Source organism: Nymphalis io, chromosome 30 (assembly GCF_905147045.1).
Source record: "Nymphalis io chromosome 30, ilAglIoxx1.1, whole genome shotgun sequence".
Lineage (NCBI taxonomy): Eukaryota > Metazoa > Arthropoda > Insecta > Lepidoptera > Nymphalidae > Nymphalis > Nymphalis io.
In genome coordinates, this window is record NC_065917.1 from 1,774,190 (window position 1) to 1,795,047 (window position 20,858).

General features: G+C 37.7%; 2 protein-coding genes across 2 annotated transcripts; one reads left to right on the forward strand and one right to left on the reverse strand.

Annotated features, from left to right (window-relative positions):
* Nucleotides 1–2,005: 2,005 nt before the first annotated feature.
* Nucleotides 2,006–15,637, reverse strand: LOC126779957 (guanine nucleotide-binding protein-like 1). The gene is made up of 12 exons (XM_050504173.1): nucleotides 15,520–15,637; nucleotides 14,764–14,868; nucleotides 13,409–13,553; nucleotides 11,774–11,921; nucleotides 9,712–9,852; nucleotides 8,440–8,650; nucleotides 7,830–8,003; nucleotides 5,734–5,936; nucleotides 5,151–5,266; nucleotides 4,502–4,636; nucleotides 4,013–4,110; nucleotides 2,006–2,985 (listed from the first exon to the last, which is right to left on the reverse strand). The coding sequence occupies exons 2-12, from the start codon at nucleotides 14,855–14,857 to the stop codon at nucleotides 2,795–2,797; spliced, it is 1,656 nt and encodes a 551-aa protein (XP_050360130.1). The 5' UTR covers nucleotides 14,858–14,868; nucleotides 15,520–15,637; the 3' UTR covers nucleotides 2,006–2,794.
* A 457-nt stretch (nucleotides 15,638–16,094) lies between these two features.
* Nucleotides 16,095–16,658, forward strand: LOC126780146 (U6 snRNA-associated Sm-like protein LSm4). The gene has a single exon (XM_050504418.1). The coding sequence runs from the start codon at nucleotides 16,189–16,191 to the stop codon at nucleotides 16,603–16,605; it is 417 nt and encodes a 138-aa protein (XP_050360375.1). The 5' UTR covers nucleotides 16,095–16,188; the 3' UTR covers nucleotides 16,606–16,658.
* The last annotated feature ends 4,200 nt before the right edge of the window (nucleotides 16,659–20,858 follow it).

The window sequence follows — 20,858 nt, forward strand, 5'->3', positions numbered from 1 at the left end:
AGATTAGCATCTTTTCCGGAATTTGGACAACTTCTTACAAGGAAAAAATTGAACTCTGATGCGGCAGCCCAAACCGCCTTCAAAGAGTTTATCGATTCTCGCCCCCATGGCTTTTTTAGTAAAGGGATCAATGAACCACCTATGAGATGACAAAAGTGCATAGATAACAACGGTGCATACTTTAATTAAATATATTTTACAAAAAAAAAAAATTGACTTTATATTCCTCCCGTACAAAACGCCAATTTCATATGTAAGGGCCTAATAGTCTTGACATATTATTAAAAAAGGTAGTTGAGTAGTTTTTTTGAAAATACTCATATATATTTATTTTCGGTTTGTAAATAGCTTTGTAAAATTTACACTTACCTAAGTAGACAAGTCGGTTAGTTAGACAAGTGAAATAAATCCTTAAATAAAGACAAATAAAAATTAAAAATAGCAGAAATCTAGACCGCGTGTAATGGTGGCAAGAATGCTAGCTGTGTTTCCTCTTTGAATCGCACTTCCGATTCTCTAGGCGAAAAATGAACCACTTAGTCGGTTAGTTGAAACAGTAACAGTAACAGCCTGTTAATGTCCCACTGCTGGGCTAAGGCCTCCTCTCCCTTTTGAGGAGAAGGTTTGGAGCTTATTCCACCACGCCGCTTCACTGCGGGTTGGTAGAATACATATGTCGCATAATTTCAATGAAATTAGACACATGCAGGTTTCCTCACGATATTTTCCTTCACCGTCAAGCACGAGATGACCTATAAACACAAATTAAGCACATGAAAATTCAGTGGTGCTTGCCCGGGTTTGAACCCACGGTTAGTTGAAAATGAGCAGTTATTTAAAAAAATAGATATACTTTTCAGTTTTAAAAGGACAAAATTTCCCATAAAGATATCGTTTGCAGTCACAATAAATGAATCACAGGAAAGACATTCATGTATGTCGGAATAGATTTAAGGGAATAACGTTTCTCTCATGTATGAATCCAATTGTATGTTGCCCTGTTTAGATGCGGGTGCGCCAAAACCAGAACCAGACGAGCATATGGACCACCTGATGGTAAGTGGTCTCCAACGCCCACAGACATTGGGATTGTAAGAAATGTTAACCATCGCTTACCAATGCGCCACCAACCTTGGGAACTAAGATGTCCCTTGTGCCTGTAATAACACTGGCTCACTCACCCTTCAAACCGGAACGCAACAATACCAAGTACTGCTGTTTTGCGGTATCATCATAAACATCTTAGTTCCCAGGTTTGTGGCGCTTATGTGATGTGGATAATGGTTAATATTTCTTACAGTGCCAATACTTTTGAGCGGTGGTGACCACTTACCATCAGGTGGCACATAAAACCGTACAAAGTCGAGACAAGCACCTAAAAATAGGAAAATAAATAAAACAATTAATATTAATACAATATAATTTATTTTTCAAATACAGATTATAAATCACATTACTATTATAAATTACAGACTAAATTTAAATGTCATTTAACAAAACAATTATTAGCGGATCTGTTAGGGTCCGTTCACACAGACCGGCTCGGAGAGCATCGGCCTGCTTTTTTCTTTTCACACAGACCGGGTCGTATACGCTTGGAATTGGCCGGAGCGGAGCCGCCAACTATTTCACATCGACCGGCTGGAAGAGATCTGAAAGCGGGTGCGAGCGAGAAAGAGCACGCAAGCGGAGCCGGTCGGCTCCTTTTATTACTTCACACGAAGCGCGTTCAGGCATTTTTAATGACAAAAAAGGTGCAAATGCAAAAATAAACTTTACTACAATCACTCAAAACACTGTTTCCAACGTGATAAAAATCTGCTCTCCTCTCCGAGCCGGTCTGTGTGAACGGACCCTTAAACGATCCTCTGTCTCCTTCTTTCGAAAGTCAAATCAATGATGACAGAAAGAGAGAAATCAGTGTTTAACAAAACAGCTAAGCAATGTTTTAAATAACATTTTCAATTATAGATGTGAAATATTGGTTGATAAATAAAACAAAGTATCAATAAAATAAATAAATTTTCTTATTAATATAATAATACATAGCAACGAAGTATATAGTATACGTACACATACAAGGGAAGAGAAAGCGGAGACACGTGACGTCATAAGAGAGCGTCATGACGTCATGCCGTCACGGCACACGAGTCCATCTCAGCACACGTTACAAATAGATTCGTCAGAAACGTTTCAATAAACGTTACACATAGAAACGTTGTCATTGGAAATTAAAATTTTGACTCCCATAGCTAGTTTATATATTACTTAAAAATATATTAATAAGTTTAGCTGCGTTTTATATATGTAGCTACGTTATTTAAATATAATAATTTTTAATCTAATTTATTATATATAGCTGAAAAGTTAGTGTAGAGTGTTTATTTGAATGCGTTAATCTCAGGAACTATGAGTTCGTTTTGGAAAAAATCTTTAGTTTTGGCGGTAGGGCTTTGTACAAGCCTGTCTGGGTACCACCCACTTGTATTATATTCTACCGCTAAACAGCAATATTTAGTATTGTGTTCCGGTTTAAAGGGTGAGTGAGCCAATGTAACTACAGGCAATATATCTTAGTTCCCAAGGTTGGCGTATTAGCAATGTAAGGAATATTTTATGAACCATGGTGGCCACTTTTACCAGCCTACCTTTATACGTACCCAAAAATTATATATATCTGATGAGTGGGTGGTACCTACCCAGACGTCAGACTCGTCAGCCTTCCTATTCTATAAAAAAAAAACCAAGCGCTAGGTTTACACATCAATAATAAAGAACAAATTCTGTTCATCATTTAATCATCGTTAGCGAGCGCTGCGAATTTATTAGCGATCTCGGTTTGATCGTCATCATCGGTTTCATCACTTCCTTCATCAGATGCGGACCTCTCGTTGCCAGAATCCGATGGAGTCGGTACAGCTTCAGCGTCGGTCAACGCTTGGACCCATTTCACGTATTTTACTTCATCGCAGTTCTCGTATTTATCTAGAAAACACATATATATATTTATGTAATATGTAGTACAGTAACAGCCTGTGAATGTCCCACAGCTGGGCTAAGGCCTCCTCTCCTTTTTTTGAGGAGAAGGTATGGAGCTTATTCCACCACGCTGCTCCAATGCGGGTTGGGAAATACACGTGTGGCAGAATTTTAATGAAATTAGACACACGCAGGTTACCTCACGATGTTTTCCTTCACCGTCAAGCACGAGATGAATTATAATCACAAATTAAGCACATGAAAATTCAGTGGTGCTTGCCCGGGTTTGAACCCACGATCATTGGTTAAGATTCACGCGTTCTTACCACTGGGCGGACCGGCAAATAGGTCATAGGTAAGTGGCACTATAAGAATATTAACCATCCCTTAAAATGTCAATGCTCAACCAATCTTAAGATATTATGTCCCTTGTGCCTGCAGTTACACTGGCTCACTTACCATTCAAACCGTAACACAATAATACTAAGTATTACTTTTTGCCGGTAGAATATCTGATAAATAATACCAACCTAGATGGGTTTGCACAAAAAAAAAATTAGTCTAGTTTTGGTGGCGCATTGGTGATGTACGGACTGGTTAATATTTCTTACCACGTACATAAGCGGTGGTGACCACAATCAGCTGGCCGATTTATTTTCCCACGGATTAATCTAATGAAAACTTGATTCCTTATATTTGCACCAAAATATCTTCTTCATATCATGAATAAATATTCGAATCGTGTTATCGTTTCATTAAAACTTTATAAGTAATGTAAGTTTGTTTCTTCTATCGCAAAACTGCAGTACTTGTTATTGTTGTGTTCCGGTTTGAAGCGTGAGTGAGCCAGTGTAATTACAGGCACAAGGGACATAAAATCTTAGTTCCCAAGGCTGGTGGCGCATTGGCTATGTAAGCGATGGTTGACATTTCTTACAATGTCAATGTCTATGGGCGTTGGTGACCACTTACCATCAGGTGGCCCATATGCTCGTCCGCCTTCCTATTCTATAAAAAAAAAAAAGTTACACACCCCTCTCCTCTGCGAAGTTGGGCGGTCGGAGCCACAGGCATATTTTTCCATCTAACGCCATCCGTAATATATTATTCGCTGCTCGGTATGTATCCAATCTGAAACAATAATAAATAAACAAAATTATTGTCATACCCCCCCCCCCCCAGAGGATCCAGGGGATCTTGCGCTATCCGCAATCCAACGGCTTCCCCTTATAGCTTATAATATTTGATTTTACTTTAAATAATCTAATATAATTAAAAGCCGTTACGGCGCAGTGGTTGACGTGAATCTTAATATATTGGTTCACACGATCGTTTGTTTGTAAGGTAACTTATTACCTGTTTTATATTTAGCAGCTGATATACACATTAAAATACATATTATAATTTTAAATAAATATATAATAAGCTAACGTAAATATTACAGCTACCGCCAGTCTGGCTCATGATGAGCCAAAATAACTAAAATCATTTAACATTACCTAATTAACAAAAAAAGCCTTACCTAGCAGACTTCGCGGTTAGGTAGCTACGTTTCTTGGCCCATCCGTCGCAGATGTCTCTGGGCGACCACGTGTCGTCGTTCTCCGGGTGGCTCATCCTTAGAAGGGACGGAAGGTCCAATCGCTCCGCTAAATATCTGTAATATTTTATAATAATAATAATATATATTTTTTTATACATAGAATAGGTAGGCGGACGAGCATATGGGCCACCTGATGGTAAGTGGTCACCAACGCCCATAGACATTGACATTGTAAGAAATGTCAACCATCGCTTACATAGCCAATGCGCCACCAGCCTTGGGAACTAAGATTTTACGTCCCTTGTGCCTGTAATTACACTGGCTCACTCACCCTTCAAACCGGAACATAACAATAACAAGTACTGCTGTTTTGCGGTAGAATATCTGATGAGTGGGTGGTACCTACCCAGACGAGCTTGCACAAGACCCTACCACGTACCAAGACAGTAAAATGTATATAATATATTTAACTTACAGTGTAACCTAATGGGTATCCAATTGCAAACATTACTCAGAACACCACAGAATTTCAATTGAAAAAATGGTACTCCTATACAAACTTTAATCCCCAATTTCACCCACTTGGATGGGTGACCCATTCTACAAAAAAAATTAAAAATTAACAGACCTTATAGTTGTATATGGTTCGCGGAGCTGCGCTATTGGATATGAGCCCATGAGGATTTGTATGGACCGAGGCACTTTCGACGGAAACACAAGTCCAGGGCAATCACACAGACGGACCTGAAAAATATATATACATAATAATAATAATAATAATGTCCTCCAGACTGATTTCGGCCACGGCGGCCAATTACAAGAGATATTAGTCAACTGCCCAGGAGATATTATAGTGCACGAGTGTGTGCGCAAACACAGGTGCACTCTCTATTCCCTAACTCTCAAAATCCGATGGGACGGCAATCCGACACGACCGGAAATAGTTCAGGTGCAGGACCAACGGCTTTACGTGCTTTCCAAGGCACGGGAGTGTTCACAATTTCAACTTCCAGACTCCAGGCTGCTACTGAGAATTTTCTAAAGGAAAATAACCCAATAACTTTTTATTGGCCCGACCCGAGAATTGAACCCAGGACTCCGCTAAACACAAATAAGGCACAGTGGTTTAGGCGTAAAAGCGTAACAAACAAACAAACTAACATTCGCATCTATATTAGTTAGGATTAACAAAAAAATCCCCAAAATCTCACCTGAGGCGTCAAGAAAATAGTCTGGAAATGCTTCGTGTGACCTGGAGTCCTGGAGACGGAGACGACCTTCTTCCCCATGATCGCGTTCATCAGCGACGACTTGCCCACGTTCGGCTGGCCCACGCAGCCGATCGTCAGAATACCATTCTTATATCTCTCGTGGGTGTAGAACGTGGTGTCGGATTTTTCCAAAATCGTTTCGCCTGGAAATTAAACAATATTTTTAGTAAATATGCAAGCAGACTGGCACATGAGCCTTTTGCTTACCACTTAACACTATCGGCCATAGACGTTGGAAGACGATACTTTAAGAAATATTAACAATCCTTCCTAGACTATTGTCTATAGCAGGAGTCTCACAAGAAAAAAAACATCCCCCTCTGGCTACAGCGGAAGGGATAAAGGTCATGGCCATGTTTTATATCACGAATATTGGTATACTAAATTGCTATAAATAAAAAAACTCAAAAAAACTCGCCATTCGTAAACATTTTCATTAAATATCAGATTACTGCACATAGGCGTAGATAATGATTTTGCTATAAAAAAAATAGTTTTTATTATAAAGCAACGTAATGGAGTGGTAGATGGTATCAGTCCGTAGACATGAGCGGGTATTACAAAATATTTGAAACGATCCGTAAAAAATAAATAAAACAGAACGCAACGGAAAATCTGCATTTAGATAGACATTTGACACAGAACCTTGCTCGCGGACAAAAGGACGCGTTCCGTTTCAAGTATTACGTTTTTGTGTAATATATTTAAAAAAAATTATCTTATCTAAAATCTATCTAAACTATCTTACGTATCAACATTTATGAAAAGATAATTGTATTAAATGCAACAAATAACAATGAAGACATTTTAGTATTTTTTTTATATAGAATAGGAAGGCGGACGAACGTATGGGCCACCTGATGGTAAGCGGTCTCCAAACGCCCTTAGACATTGGCATTGTAAGAATAAGCTTACATAGCCAATGCGCCACCAACCTTTGGAACTAAGATGTCATGTCCCTTGTGCCTGTAATTACACTGGCTCACTCACCCTTCAAACCGGAACGCAACATTACCAAGTACTGCTGTTTTGCGGTAGAATATCTGATGAGTGGGTGGTACCTACCCAGACGAGCTTGCATAAAGCCCTACCACCAGTAAGTATAAATAAAATGTTCCTAATAAGAGGCCATATCACTTGTCTATGCATACCTATGCAAGTAGTATGCATCGTCTATCTTTTATATATTTCCGAGAGGGCAAATGACTACTCCACCTGATGGTAAGTGGTAGTAGAGTCCAAACGCGACGACGGCCAGTACAGTCGGGAAGAATGTTCTGCACTAGCCGCCCCCGCCTTACCAGCCCGCAAGATGCCTCTTCAATTACAGTGCCAATGCGTATTGCGTGGTGATTTACCATCAAATGTATATAACGACTAGTTCTGACTGATTCAGACAAAATAACACACACAGTTTCTAGTAGATTCTAGTAGACGAGCCGGTTGGCGTGGTTGGTAGATACTTGCCTTTCACGCCGAAGGTTGTGGGTTCGATTCCTACCCAGGACAGACATTTGTGTGCACGAACATGTCTGTGTGTCCTGAGTCTGGGTTTAATTATCTATATAAGTATGTATTTACAAAAGAAAAGTAGTATATGTAGTATATCAGTTGTCTGGTTTCCATAGCACAAGCTTTGTACAAGCTTAATTTGGGATCAGATGGCCGTGTGTGAAAAATGTCCCAGGATGTTATTATTATTATCATAGTTTCTGTTAGCCTAAACCACAGAAGTTGAAAACTTGAAATTTTTACAGTTGATGCATTTTATGATGATAACTTCCATAAAGGAAGGATTTTTGAAAATTACACCCTTAAAGGGGTGAAATAAGGGATGCACGGTTGTATGAAAACCCATCATTTTCAAAGTAAGAAGCTTGAAATTTTACATACAAACGTAATATACTCTTTTCTAACCAGAATGCTATTCTTTACTCATAATTACGCGCGAGCAACATCGAGCAACAGCGAGCAAAAGCGAGCAACAGCGAGCAATAGCGAGCAACAGCTAATTTCATATAAAACAAAAAACTCACCGACTTCCGTTTCCTCATCTTCATCGAACTCCAGGTCCATTTCCTCTTTAATCTTTCTATCCCAGGAGTTCAGGTCGACTTCGTTGCTGACTATATCTTTACACGCTTCAAGTATTTTCGTGGCCCCCTCCGCGCACATCCGCTGGCGGCCCTTGCGCCTCCTCACTTGGAGGCCTGCGGACACATAAACATACTTTGTAATCGACGTCAGTTAGAAATCATATTAATTGAGACGTAAAGTATATCTGAGATTGTGTGGTCTATTCACGACTGTTAGATTTTGTCAGTGACTGTCAGCTCCAATCCGATACTGTCCAGTCCTGTCCGAAATTTTATGGTCTTATACACGCCTGCCTATTCCCATACGGGAGTTTCCGATCCCTTCCGAAACTCACGATTCTTTCCGAGACTGTCGGTTCCTATCCTAGACTGTCAGTTCCTACCCTAAACTGTCAGCTCCTATCCTAGACTGTCATCTTTTATCCTAGACTGTCATCTTTTATCCTCAACTGCCAGCTCTTATCCGAGACTGTCAGTTCCCATCCGAGACTGTCAGCTACTATCCGAGACTGTTCATTATTATATAATATCCATTACAATCAATACTAACCGCCTTTGTCGCTGCTACCCCCGGCCAGGTTGTACCCGGGGCACGACGTGAAGTAAACCACCCGGAGTCCGGGGCATCTCTTCGTTAGGAAGTCCTTCCAAGCGGCCACGACGGATGCTGGGACGAGATCTATCTTGTTTAAGACCAGTATCATATTCTTCTTCTGCTCGTTCACGACGTACTCGTAGAGGGACGGTGGGAACATCATGCCCTGTGAAGAGTCAAATAGGTTTCATACCTCTCGCCTAAAAGTGGAAGGTTTTAGGCTGTAGCTAATAAATTTCTTTACGTTAAAAAAAATCCAATATAATAATAGTAAATAGACACACACACACACACGCACACACATACACAAACAAATAAACGCATACATTTCAATTTATTAATTATATATAATATGTTAAGTGTAACACAATTGTTTGTTATTATTCTCATTTTACTTAGTATGACTTAAATTTTTCCTAAGAAATAATTACCAATTCAAGTTTTAGGGAAATTGCTAGAGCTCGTGTTTGGAGTGGAGAGGACAGTAACCCAAGGTATCAAGATTTTACTTTAATAGGAAGCCAATGTTGCATAGATTATTAACATTGCCTTATAGATAACTTATATATAAAAAGAAAAAATAAAAACATATTGTATGCTCAAAGGCTGACTCGGTATGCATAATCTTCAAATTACAATACAAATACAAAATAGAAGAAAAAATAGCAATTATTAAATACCAAAAACAATAACAATACAAAAAAACACTAAGTAAATAAGAAGAAATAAGTAAATGACCACAATATAGATCGAACATATATCTTCCAACCTTTGGAACTAAGATGTTATGTCCCTTGTGCCTGTAATTACACTGGCTCACTCACCCTTCAAACCGGAACACAACAATATTAAATATTGCTGTTTGGTGGTAGAATATCTGATATAGAATTAAAAAGTTATTGGGTTTTACCGTCAGAAAATTCTCAATAACAGCCCGGAGTCTGGAAGTTGGAAGTGTGTACACTCCCGTGCCTCGGAAAGCACGTAAAGCCATTGGTTTTGCGCCTGAACTCTTTCCGGTCGTGTCGGATTGCCGTCCCATCGGATTATCAGAGTTAGGGAATAGAGAGTGCACCTGTGTTTTCGCACACACTTGTGCACTATAATATCTCCTGCGTAGTTGGCTAATCTCTCTTGAGATTGGCCGCCGTGGCCGAATTCGGTCTGGAGAGCTATTATTATTATTACGTACCTTTTCTTACTGTTATATATATATGCTTTACTTACTGCAAATCTGACATCAACGATAAGCAATAGAATGTCACACATTTCCAGCACACGCCAAAGCTGCCTCCAGGTCTCCAGATTCAATTCGAAATAGGACATTTCGTTCCAGTACGGGGACGCTTGAAGGGCTTGGATGTACTCCTGAAATAATAATATTACAGTATAGAGATACAATATACGAGTTGAACTCAGCCGGATGTTGGGAGCCACACAGGGCTTAAGAGAGACGGACGTCCTAAGGGTGCCTAATGTGAGGCCGGACCTCGGCTATGCACGAACAGTTCTTGATTAATATATCTTTATATATAACACAATACTATTACACTTAACTACTTATATACTTCCGTAACAGCCTGTGAATGTCCCACTGCTGGGCTATAGGCCTCCTCTCCTCTTTTTGAGAAGGTTTGGAGCATATTCCACCGCGCTGCTCCAATGCGAGTTGGTGGAATACACGTGTCAGAATTTCAGTAAAATTAGACAACCGCAGGTTTCCTCACGATGTTTTCCTTCACCGTAAAGCACGAGATTCACAAATTAAGTACATGAAAAAGAAGGCAATAGAAGCAGGCTTGGATTAACAGATCCAGGTTATTGATGCCACCTTGCCACTGTGCTCTCTTCCAAAAAAATTCCTACATAATGTGCATCAAAGTATTTAATAACATACCAAAAAGCTTAAGGGAGTTAACATTAAGGTTACTAAGGTCTAAGCTTAAAAAATGGTTAAAAGATAAAAAAGTTACTCTATAAATGAATATTTAAAAATTAAAAGAATGTACTGAATGAATGAAAAATTAATGAATTTGATGACTCATTCAACTTTAGTAAATAGATAATTTGGATAATTTTTTTTTTAAGTTAGAAATATCAGCGTTTACAAAAACTTTATTTTATTAACAAACAATTACTTGTTAACAAATATATTTGCGTGCCTATCGTGGGCGAAATGTATTAGAGACTTATAAAGACATCATAACATCTGTAAAACTATGTTTCATGCAAATAAATGATTATTATTATTATTATAAAAAAAAAGAAAATTCAGTGGTGCTTGCCTGGGTCTGAACCCACGATCATCGGTTAAGATTCACGCGTTCTTACCACTGGGCCATCTCGGCTCTCGGCTTATATACTTGTATAATTTTATTTTACATCCAAAGTTTCATTTACAAATTCGATGACATTGAAAAACCAATCTTTCACGATTCAACAATGAATACCACAAATTATTTATATCCTGACCAATGACATCAGGACAATCCAAGTTCAAAGTAGTTTATTTATAATTTTTTACAGTATTGGTAAGCGGACAGGCAAATGGGTCCTAATATTAAATGGTCACCACCGCCCATAGACATTGGCGACGACATATTAACCATTCCTTACATCGCCAATGCGCCACCAACCTTTGGAACAAAGATGCTCTGAGGAATTATTCTCTGTAATTCCTGCTTCCCCTTCCTTCTTAAGTCCACGCGAGCTGGTTCTCGATGTCACCGCCTAACTGTGACATCAATTCCATCGCGAACAAAGAAATTTGGCAACTCCTTTCTTTGTCGCACTTCCAAAAAATGGAATTCCTTACCAGCTTACGTGTTCCCCTCCTCTTACAACCCGGGTTCCTTCAAACGAGGCGTGAAGAGGCATCTTGCGGGACGGCAAGGCGAAGGCGGCTAGTGCGGAACGTTTTTCCCGTCTGTACTGGCCGTCGTCGCGTTTGGACTCTACTACCACTTAACATCAGGTGGAGTAGTCATTTGCCCTCCCAGCGATAATAAAAAAAAAGAAGATATTATGTCCCTTGTGCCTGTTTTACACTGGCTCACTCACCCCTCAAACTGGAACGCGTAGCTTAATTTATGTAATATTATATGAAAGTCACACATGAAGATTTCAATCATATATATATACATAGCTGTACTCTTGCAAATGGCATATAGCCTTAAATCTAATTCGAAATCACAGACGGACACTCGATTCTCCATATTTCTATAAATATTGAATATTTTTTATATATTCATAAGATTCACAAAGTCTATTCTTTATATAATTTACTTACTCTGAAATATTTCTGCTCCTGCGCGTCTAGTGCCGCTGGAGTCATGCTGAAGTCCCATGGAGGTCGCTTCGGGAATGACAACTCCTTCGGGAAATAGTCAGTCGGATCTATTTCCATCTCTTTCTCCGATACGGTGTTGAGAGCTTTTCTGTGAACGGATATTAAGAATCATAATATGTATACATATATAGCTTATGAGCTTATGACGAGAGCTTTACTCAACCACGACATGGAGCAAAGGGTGTGTTGAAACGATCTCTTAGCCTCTCCAGTCCGTGTCGAAGACGACCATTTCATGTGTTTTTTGGTTAACAATAGCACATAACAGAGTCCCGAGGACCTGGGCCTGTCATAGATTTCCAGTGCGTTAAAAGAATAACGATGGCAGTGGTTTGCTCATAACGCAGAGCCTGTGTTTCTTGGTTCAAACCTTGGGACAAATCAAATATGACTTTATCTGACGAATAATTTCCTTATAAAAGTTGGCAGTCCTCGGAGAGCACGTAAAGTCCTGCGCCTGAACACTCTCTGGTCTTTTTTTTTATACAGAATAGGAAGGTAGACGAGCATGTGGGCCACCTGATGGTAAGTGGTCACCATACGCCCTTAGACAATGGCATTGTAAGAAATGTCAACCATCCCTTATAGCCAATGCGCCACCAGCCTTGGGAACTAAGATTTTATGTCCCTTGTGCCTGTAATTACACTGGCTCACTCACCCTTCAAACCGGAACACAACAATATCAAGTATTGCTGTTTTGCGGTAGAATATCTGATGAGTGGGTGGTACCTACCCAGAATTGCTTGCACAAAGCCCTACCACCAGTGAAAAATTGGAAAAAAAGGTCTTGTACCATTATCGTCCCATCGGAATTTGGAGTGGACATAACAATACTTCAAGCCACAAAAGCCATACATATTGTAATTAAATATCAAATAATAATAAGAGATACACCAAAAACAATGCGGCCAATTCGCGTTCGTTCGAAATCGTAACCATTTTTATTTACGCATAAGAAGCCATAGTTGGTCTAGACCAACTACTGGAATGAAACATGTCACTAGATATTATAAAACAAAATGACGAGTCCGTCTGTCTGTATGACCGCGATAAACTCAAAAACTACAGAACTGACATCCATACGGTTTCCACCATTAAACTGAGTATTTCATGAGGAAGGTTTAGGTGTATAGTTCATTACGGTTTCGGTTAAATTCGTTGAAATATGACGATGATTGTTGAAGATGTCGGAAAAATTCATTCCAACTGGGAGTTTTACTGGAATGCGCCGCCTAAACCGCGATTTATAATAATATGTATTAGTATGATAATAATAATAATAATATCTTGGGAAATTATTCACGCACGGCCATCTGATCCCAAACTAAGCAGAGCTTGTACTAGGGAAACCAGACAACTGATATAATACATATACTATTTTTCTTTTGTAAATGCATACTTATACAGATAATTACACCCAGACTCAGGACAAAGAGACATGTTCGTGCACACAAATGTCTGGCCTGGGTGGGAATCGAACCCAGAACCTTCGGCGTGAAAGGCAAGTATCCAACCAACCACACCAACCGGCTCGTATAAGCCCAGATAGCTGCGATTACATAGAATCTACTTACAGTGCGTCTTCTTTCTTCAGCTTGAGTTCTTCATCCGTTTCCCGGTAGAATTTGAGGGCGTATCTGTTCGCATCACCGCGACCCCTGGACCGGTTCGGTTGGTAGTTGACTGAGACCACATCATAGGAATTCGTGCCCGATGATGCTGTAAGTTAATATTTCATAATATCACATTTTTCGTAGTCTATATCAATGAAAGGAAAAAAGATATATAGAAAAAATACCAAGTACTGCTGTTTAGCGGTAGAATATCTGATGAGTGGGTGGTACCAAACCAAACAAGCTTGTACAAAGCCCTACCACCAGTAAAAGTATAACGTGCGCCAATGATACTGGTGGTAGAGCTTTGTGCAAGCTCGTCTGGGTAGGTACCACCCACTCATCAGATATTCTACCGCAAAACAGCAATACTTGATATTGTTGTGTTCCGGTTTGAAGAGTGAGTGAGCCAGTGTAATTACAGGCACAAGGGACATAAAATCTTAGTTCCCAAGGTTGGTGGCGCATTGGATATGTAAGCGATGGTTGACATTTCTTACAATGCCAATGTCTAAGAGCGTTGGTGACCACTTACCATCAGGTGGCCCATATGCTCGTCCGCCTTCCTATTCTATAAAAAAAAAAAAAAAATGATATTGTGTCAATTCTATGTCATTGTTGATAATATTTCTTCATGCCTCCTGTGGTTGGTTAATAAAATATGGCTAAGGGTCTGCTTTTATGAGTAATCCTGTGTCTGGATGCTCCTATTATTTCATAAAAAACCACAAAATAGAGGTCCGGTAACAATTTTTTGTGATGTCCGATAATGACCATGAAGACATTAAAATCACATTGAAACAAATTAAAGATAATATTTCGCCCAGACAATCGGAATTGCGATTCAAAGGGGAAATGCTGCTAGCAATCTTGCCACCGTTTCACATGGTCACGATTTGTACAGTAATTTGTATTTATTTAAGGCTTTAATGAAAATACATGGAAAAAAAAAGATATTTTTTATATTTATATGTGTTTACAGTAACAGCCTGTGAATGTCCCACTGCTGGGCTAAGGCCTCCTCTCCCTTTTTGAGAAGAAGGTTTGGAGCTTATTCCACCACGCTGCTCCAATGCGGGTTGGTGGAATACACATGTGGCAGAATTTCAGGGAAATTAGGCACATGCAGGTTTCCTCACAATGTTTTCCTTTACCATCAAGCATGATATGAATTATAATCACAAATTAAGCACATGAAAATTCAGTGGTGCTTGCCAGGGATTGAACCCATGACCATCGGTTAAAATTCACATGTTCTTACCACTGGGCCATCTCGGCTACAATATGTGCCTGTAAGCATGGAATAATCAACTCACTGGTCATAAGCAAGGTCTTGTTTTGCTTCTTTTCTTGTAACTGCTGTTTCTTAGCCTTCCCGCTGAATGGTGTTTTACGCCGAGCTTGCGGCATTGTGATCTCACCTAGATGATGATGAAATAAAAACTGACATTAATAATATTATGTATTATTTAAAGTATATACGTCAAACAACAATTTTTGTTTAACGGGATGATGAATTATAACTTCAAAAACTTATGCTAATTTTTCAGAATATTTTTTCACTTAAAATATAATTTAATTTTTACTATATAATAAAATTTAAATTTCATTCTTTTTATATCATCAAAACACGTTTAAGATTAAGCATAATATCAAGCCTATAAGCATTCAAGTGTAAGATTAAAAAAAAAAACAATATAAAAATAAACATTAATAATTATAATTGTTTTAAACCTATTTACATTTTTATTACTAAGAGTATTATATTAATACTTTTGTTGGTTTCAACGTGTACTGAAAAAAAAAAAAGTAAATCATTTTAGTAAAACGTGGTTTACAGTTACGCGACAAGGCTTCAGTTCAAACTACCGTTACATCAAGTTTAAAAACTAAAACAAACGCACTAAGAGATATAATTAATTATATGTTCCTTATAAAAAACAAACAATGCACAATTTTACCGTAATTTAACTAATGATTAACAGTTATACACGTTGATAATTCCAATTCATAAAACTTTCCATAGCCGCCATTTTAATTTGTATAAGGTTAATACATTTTCTAAGACTTACTTGTAGGCAGGAAATAATATATTTTTTCAATTACTTTCTGTATAAGACATTAGTTTTTAAGTTTTCTCGAAAAATCCAGGCTTCAGCCACCGGTATCAACAGAATAAGATAATATTGACATATGTCAAATGTCAATCAATATAGTGAACCATATGATTGTCATCAAATAATTCTTATAGGTAGAGATGATAGTGGCGTGAGCATTTATATATATATATGATGTCGATATATAACGTCGACGTTACAATGACTTTAAATGATTATATACAAATCAAAATTAAGAATAGCTAATCTATAAATCACCGCTGTCATTTTGAATAATTGATAACAACGAAATATATAAAATATTTATTATGTCTCAGTGTTGCGCAGTTCCGTTTTGTTTCATGATTTCGTAAGATTGACTTTTTGTGTGATTCTGATTCATATCTTATCTTAACAACAGAAAATTAAAAGTCAATCAATTTTTCAAATACGAAATAATAAATAAGATTAACAAAATACAATCTTTTAATATATATTTTAGCTAGGAAATAAAAATTTAGACTGGCAGCACTAAACATAACCTTAAAATTCTTAAATATGTCAACGTGACAGTTCAAATAAACAAATACACGAAAATTGACTAATAGTCCGGTATATTCAATTAATATTCAAATATAAACGAAAATGCTTCCTCTATCGTTGTTACGGACAGCTCAAAACCATCCAATGTTAGTCGAATTGAAAAATGGCGAAACGTATAACGGTCATCTCGTTAGCTGTGATAATTGGATGAATATCAACTTGAGAGAAGTTATTTGTACGTCTAGAGACGGTGACAAGTTCTGGAGGATGCCAGAATGTTATATCCGAGGTAGCACGATAAAATACCTTAGAATACCAGATGAAGTTATTGACATGGTGAAAGAAGAAACGCAAGTGAAGGCCAGAGGACGCGGCGAGGTTAACAAAGGCAGAGGTGGACAGAATATGAGGTCTGGAAGAGGTGGTAGTCGTGGTGCGTTCGGAAATCGCGGAAGACCTGCGCCCTTAGCTCGCGGTGGCGGGAACACGGGTCGCCCACAGAATAAAAATAAAAAATGATTTTGCTTTAGGTTCTTTTTGATGTAAATTAAATTAAGTATTTCTAAGAATAATGTTTGTTTTATTATCATATGAAAACTAAAAAGCGATATACATATTATAACTTCAAATAATTTTACTATTATAGAATATCAACTCAATGACTGCAAACAACTCTTACTTATAATGCTGTTCAGCTGTTAATTAGATAAACAATGCTGTCTTCTCCTTTCAAATGTCAAACCAATAAGGACAGTAAGGGAGATATCAGTGTTTAACTAAACAATTGCCAAGTAATGTTTATAAGTAAGGCTGAATAAGCATTTGTTTGGGGTTACCCGGTAATACTTTTAAAATAAAACTATTGAATATGTCAGCTGTACATAGCAGTCAGATAGTTTATTGTTCTCTCTCATTTTTAATAGCCTTATTAAGTACTTACAGAAATAAATAACAATTGCGAGATTTCAAAGACAAATAGCCATCTATTAATGAAAAAGAAAACTAAAATAATTTTCAGCATAATGTAATTTTATCTTAAACATATTTGAATTGGTTGTTATTGCCTTTGCCTTAAACAATTTTAACCACATAACCAACTTAATGCTCACCTTTGTTTCTTTTAAAAATAACTTTTTTTTTAAGCACTACTCGATTTTAGTCAATGTCAATTTTGACAATAAATTGAAATAGCCGCTCACAAATACAATTTTAATTATAATATTAGATACTACATTTGTTGTATAAGCTCTTTAAAACCAGTTTAAGTTCAGTAAACTTCGGTAACAATGTCTGAGAAATTATATGTACTAAATGAAATCAAATTATACTTTATTCAATAAGGCTCTTGTAACTTATAAATCATTTTACAAGATTTAATTTATAGCTACAAACTTAAATTTAAATTCTATTAAAAGACTCATTAAAGTGAACCAAGTCCAATAAGATTGACAAATGATTGGTCTTATTCTAGAATTCTTTTTTTTTTTTTTTATTTAGCTTTTTGTATTACACTTATTATAATTGATACTCAGTGACAATTTGTTTTATTTTTATATTATAGGTAGGTGGACGGGCTAATGTACCGGCCGATAAGAGGTCACCCCTCACCACTACTCATAGACTTCACATAGAATTATCCGTATATTGAAGCGAGCTTCGCGACAAAATATTTTAGTTCTAAAAAAAGTAAAAACACAATAAAATAAAGTATTCGAAAAGTAAATGTTTATTAAAATCACACAAATGTTTATAAAAATAAAGGTATAAAATAAGTATTCAATTATATAAGTATAATTTGCCGCGGACCTAAATCCAACTTCGGAAATTTGTTTCCACAGATAACATATTTAGAAATCTGACAGTTTGAGCGTTCCTTGTCTATAGTTTAGGATTATGCGCTCTAGAATATTCCATGAACCACTGGTTCGCGTTTTCGACGTAATTTTTGGATTTCATTAGAATTCAAAACTTGTAAATCTGTTGCGACTTGCAAATGTCACAAAGCCCTACCACCGAGTAAAAGTGAACCTGTTTATGTGTACACTATAATGAGTTTTTCCTGCACAGTTGGCTAGTCTGCATTGATTAGCCATTGCCGAAATCCGCTAATACTTCTGTGGCTTGGTGCTAAAGGCATCAATATCAACAATCCTTACATTTGTTAATGAGAATGCGAATAATAAACAAACGTTTAATCGGTGGTAGGACTTTGCAAGCCCCTCTGAGTAGGTACCAACTATTCATCACATATCAACCGCTAAAAAGCAATATTTAGTATTGTTGTGTTCCGGTTTAAAGGGCGATAAGCCATCAGTTTCCAAGATTGGTGTCGCGTTAAATATTAACCATTTCTTACAGCGCCATGTCGATGGGCGATGGTGACCTTTTACCACCCTAAAATATGCCTTATTTGCAAAATATTATTTGTATTAGTAATATTAGTAATGGCTTACTAATTTAATATCTACTGGTTGTGGAGCTTTGTGCAAGGTCGTCTGGGTAGGTACCACCCACCCATCAGATATTCTACCGCAAAACAGCAGTTCTTGGTTTTGTTGTGTTCCAGTTTGAAGGGTGAGTGAGCCAGTGTAATTACAGGCACAAGGGACATAACATCTTAGTTCCCAAGGTTGGCGGCGCATTGGTGATGTAAGCGATGATAAACATTTCTTACAATCCCAATGTCTAAGGGCGTGACCACTTACCATCAGGTGGTCCATATGCTCGTCCGCCTTCCTATTCTATAAAAAAAAAGTGATTTGACAAATGTCAGAGTTTTATTTGAGAATTACATTTTACTAAAAAAATGTACTTTGGTCATTTTAGCACCAATATTGCTATTCTGTAAAAACAAACTCAAAACACACCAAAGATAACGGTCGTGAAATGTCAGAACGTGACAAGCGATATTGACCACAATAATTATAATATTTCAATAACACACGCATCAAAATAGTATATCAACATAATTCGGTTGACAACATTTCACGGGCGAGTGAAGTGAGTTCTTACAGATTAGCACTGTATATCACAGAATTGTAAATTAAAAATACTTACATATAATTAATAATAAGTATATATGTCCCACCCAGGACAGATATTTGTGTGCTCATATGAACATGTCTGTTTGTCCTGAGTCTGGGTGTAATTATCTATATAAGTATGTATTTACAAAAGAAAAGTAGTATATGTAGTATATCAGTTGTCTAGTTTCCATAGTACGAGCTCTGCTTAGTTTGTGTTAAGCTCAACGCTAGGACCAACGCGTATATAATTTAGAATAACCTAATATTTATTTAAGTTAATTATAAATTTTGTTTCAATGTTATTTAATTTCGAGATATTATTTTTTTTACAACTACCAACATTAAAAATAATTAGATTTTGGTATAAATAGCGATGTATTTACAATGAACGATTATATTTATTGTTGAACTTAAGCAGGGTAACTCTGCCTGTTTAATAAATATTGTTTATAACCACACAACACTTCTTTCGCTATCCTGGCCCACCTTCCGTTTCATTTGGAATCAGATGGCCGTGTGTGAAAAATATCCCAGGATGTTATTATATACGAAATATTATATGCGAATAAATATTAATGCAATGCAAAGAAAATTAATTGTAGATTCATTTATGTTTTGAATTTAACACATTAAATCGATTTCACAGTCAATTTCAAGTAACATAATCCTTTAGAATAGATAATAAGCAATTTATTAATGAAATATAAGTAAAATTGATTTTACTTATTTTTATGATCAGGGGCTTTTTTTGATGAATTCTTTCTTTCAAAAGAAGCCTCAGAGGAGGTGGACCTGGCGAAGCCCCGATAACGTGACAAGGAACGAGATAGACTTTATCATTTCGAATAAAAGGCACATATTTAGAGATGTTTCAGTGATCAACAGGTTTAATACCGGAAGTGATCACCGCTTGGTTCGAGGCACTCTAAATATCAACTTAAAAGCCGAAAGATCGAGAATGATGAGGTCTACTCTCCGACCTACCATGCTCCAAGCTGCTCAAGACTCCGAAAAGTTCCAAATGGAACTTCAAAATCAATTCACCGCGTTGGAAACCATAAGCAGCATTGATGAGAGAACCGACACGCTGGTCAAAATACTGCAAAACACATCCCGCAAGTGTTTTCCGCCACAGAGAAGAGACAACGCACCAAAACTCTCTGCTGAGACACTCGAGCTCATGAGAAAACGACGAGAACTACCATCGTTTTTGTCAGATAAGGCCTTAAACCGAACAATAAAAACGCTGACGCGACGCGATCTCCGACGCTCCAATACCCGTGCCATCAAGGCTGCGATTGAGCAAAATCGGGGATCGAAAGTGTTCGCTCGCAAGTTTGGGAGGCCGCGTCTGACAAAACTTAAAACTGAAAATGGTGGGGTCGTTACCTCTAGGCCTGAGATTGTCGGAGAAGTAGAAAGGTTTTATGGGCAGTTGTTCTCTTCAAGATCGGATAAACCCGTGGGAATCAGTATTGATGACCAGCGCGCCCCTCTTATGCGCCATTACTCCGAGGAGCTCCCGGTCGTTGACCAAGGAGAGATTAGGGCGGCTCTAGAACAGCTTAAAAACAACAAAGCTCCGGGAGATGACGGAATCACAACAGAGTTGCTTAAGGCAGGCGGGACTCCGGTCCTGAAAGAGCTAGCAAGCCTCTTTAATTCCGTCATCCAACATGGCAAGACCCCGGAAACGTGGAGCGGGAGTGAGGTGGTACTGTTTTTCAAGAAAGGTGATAAAACCCT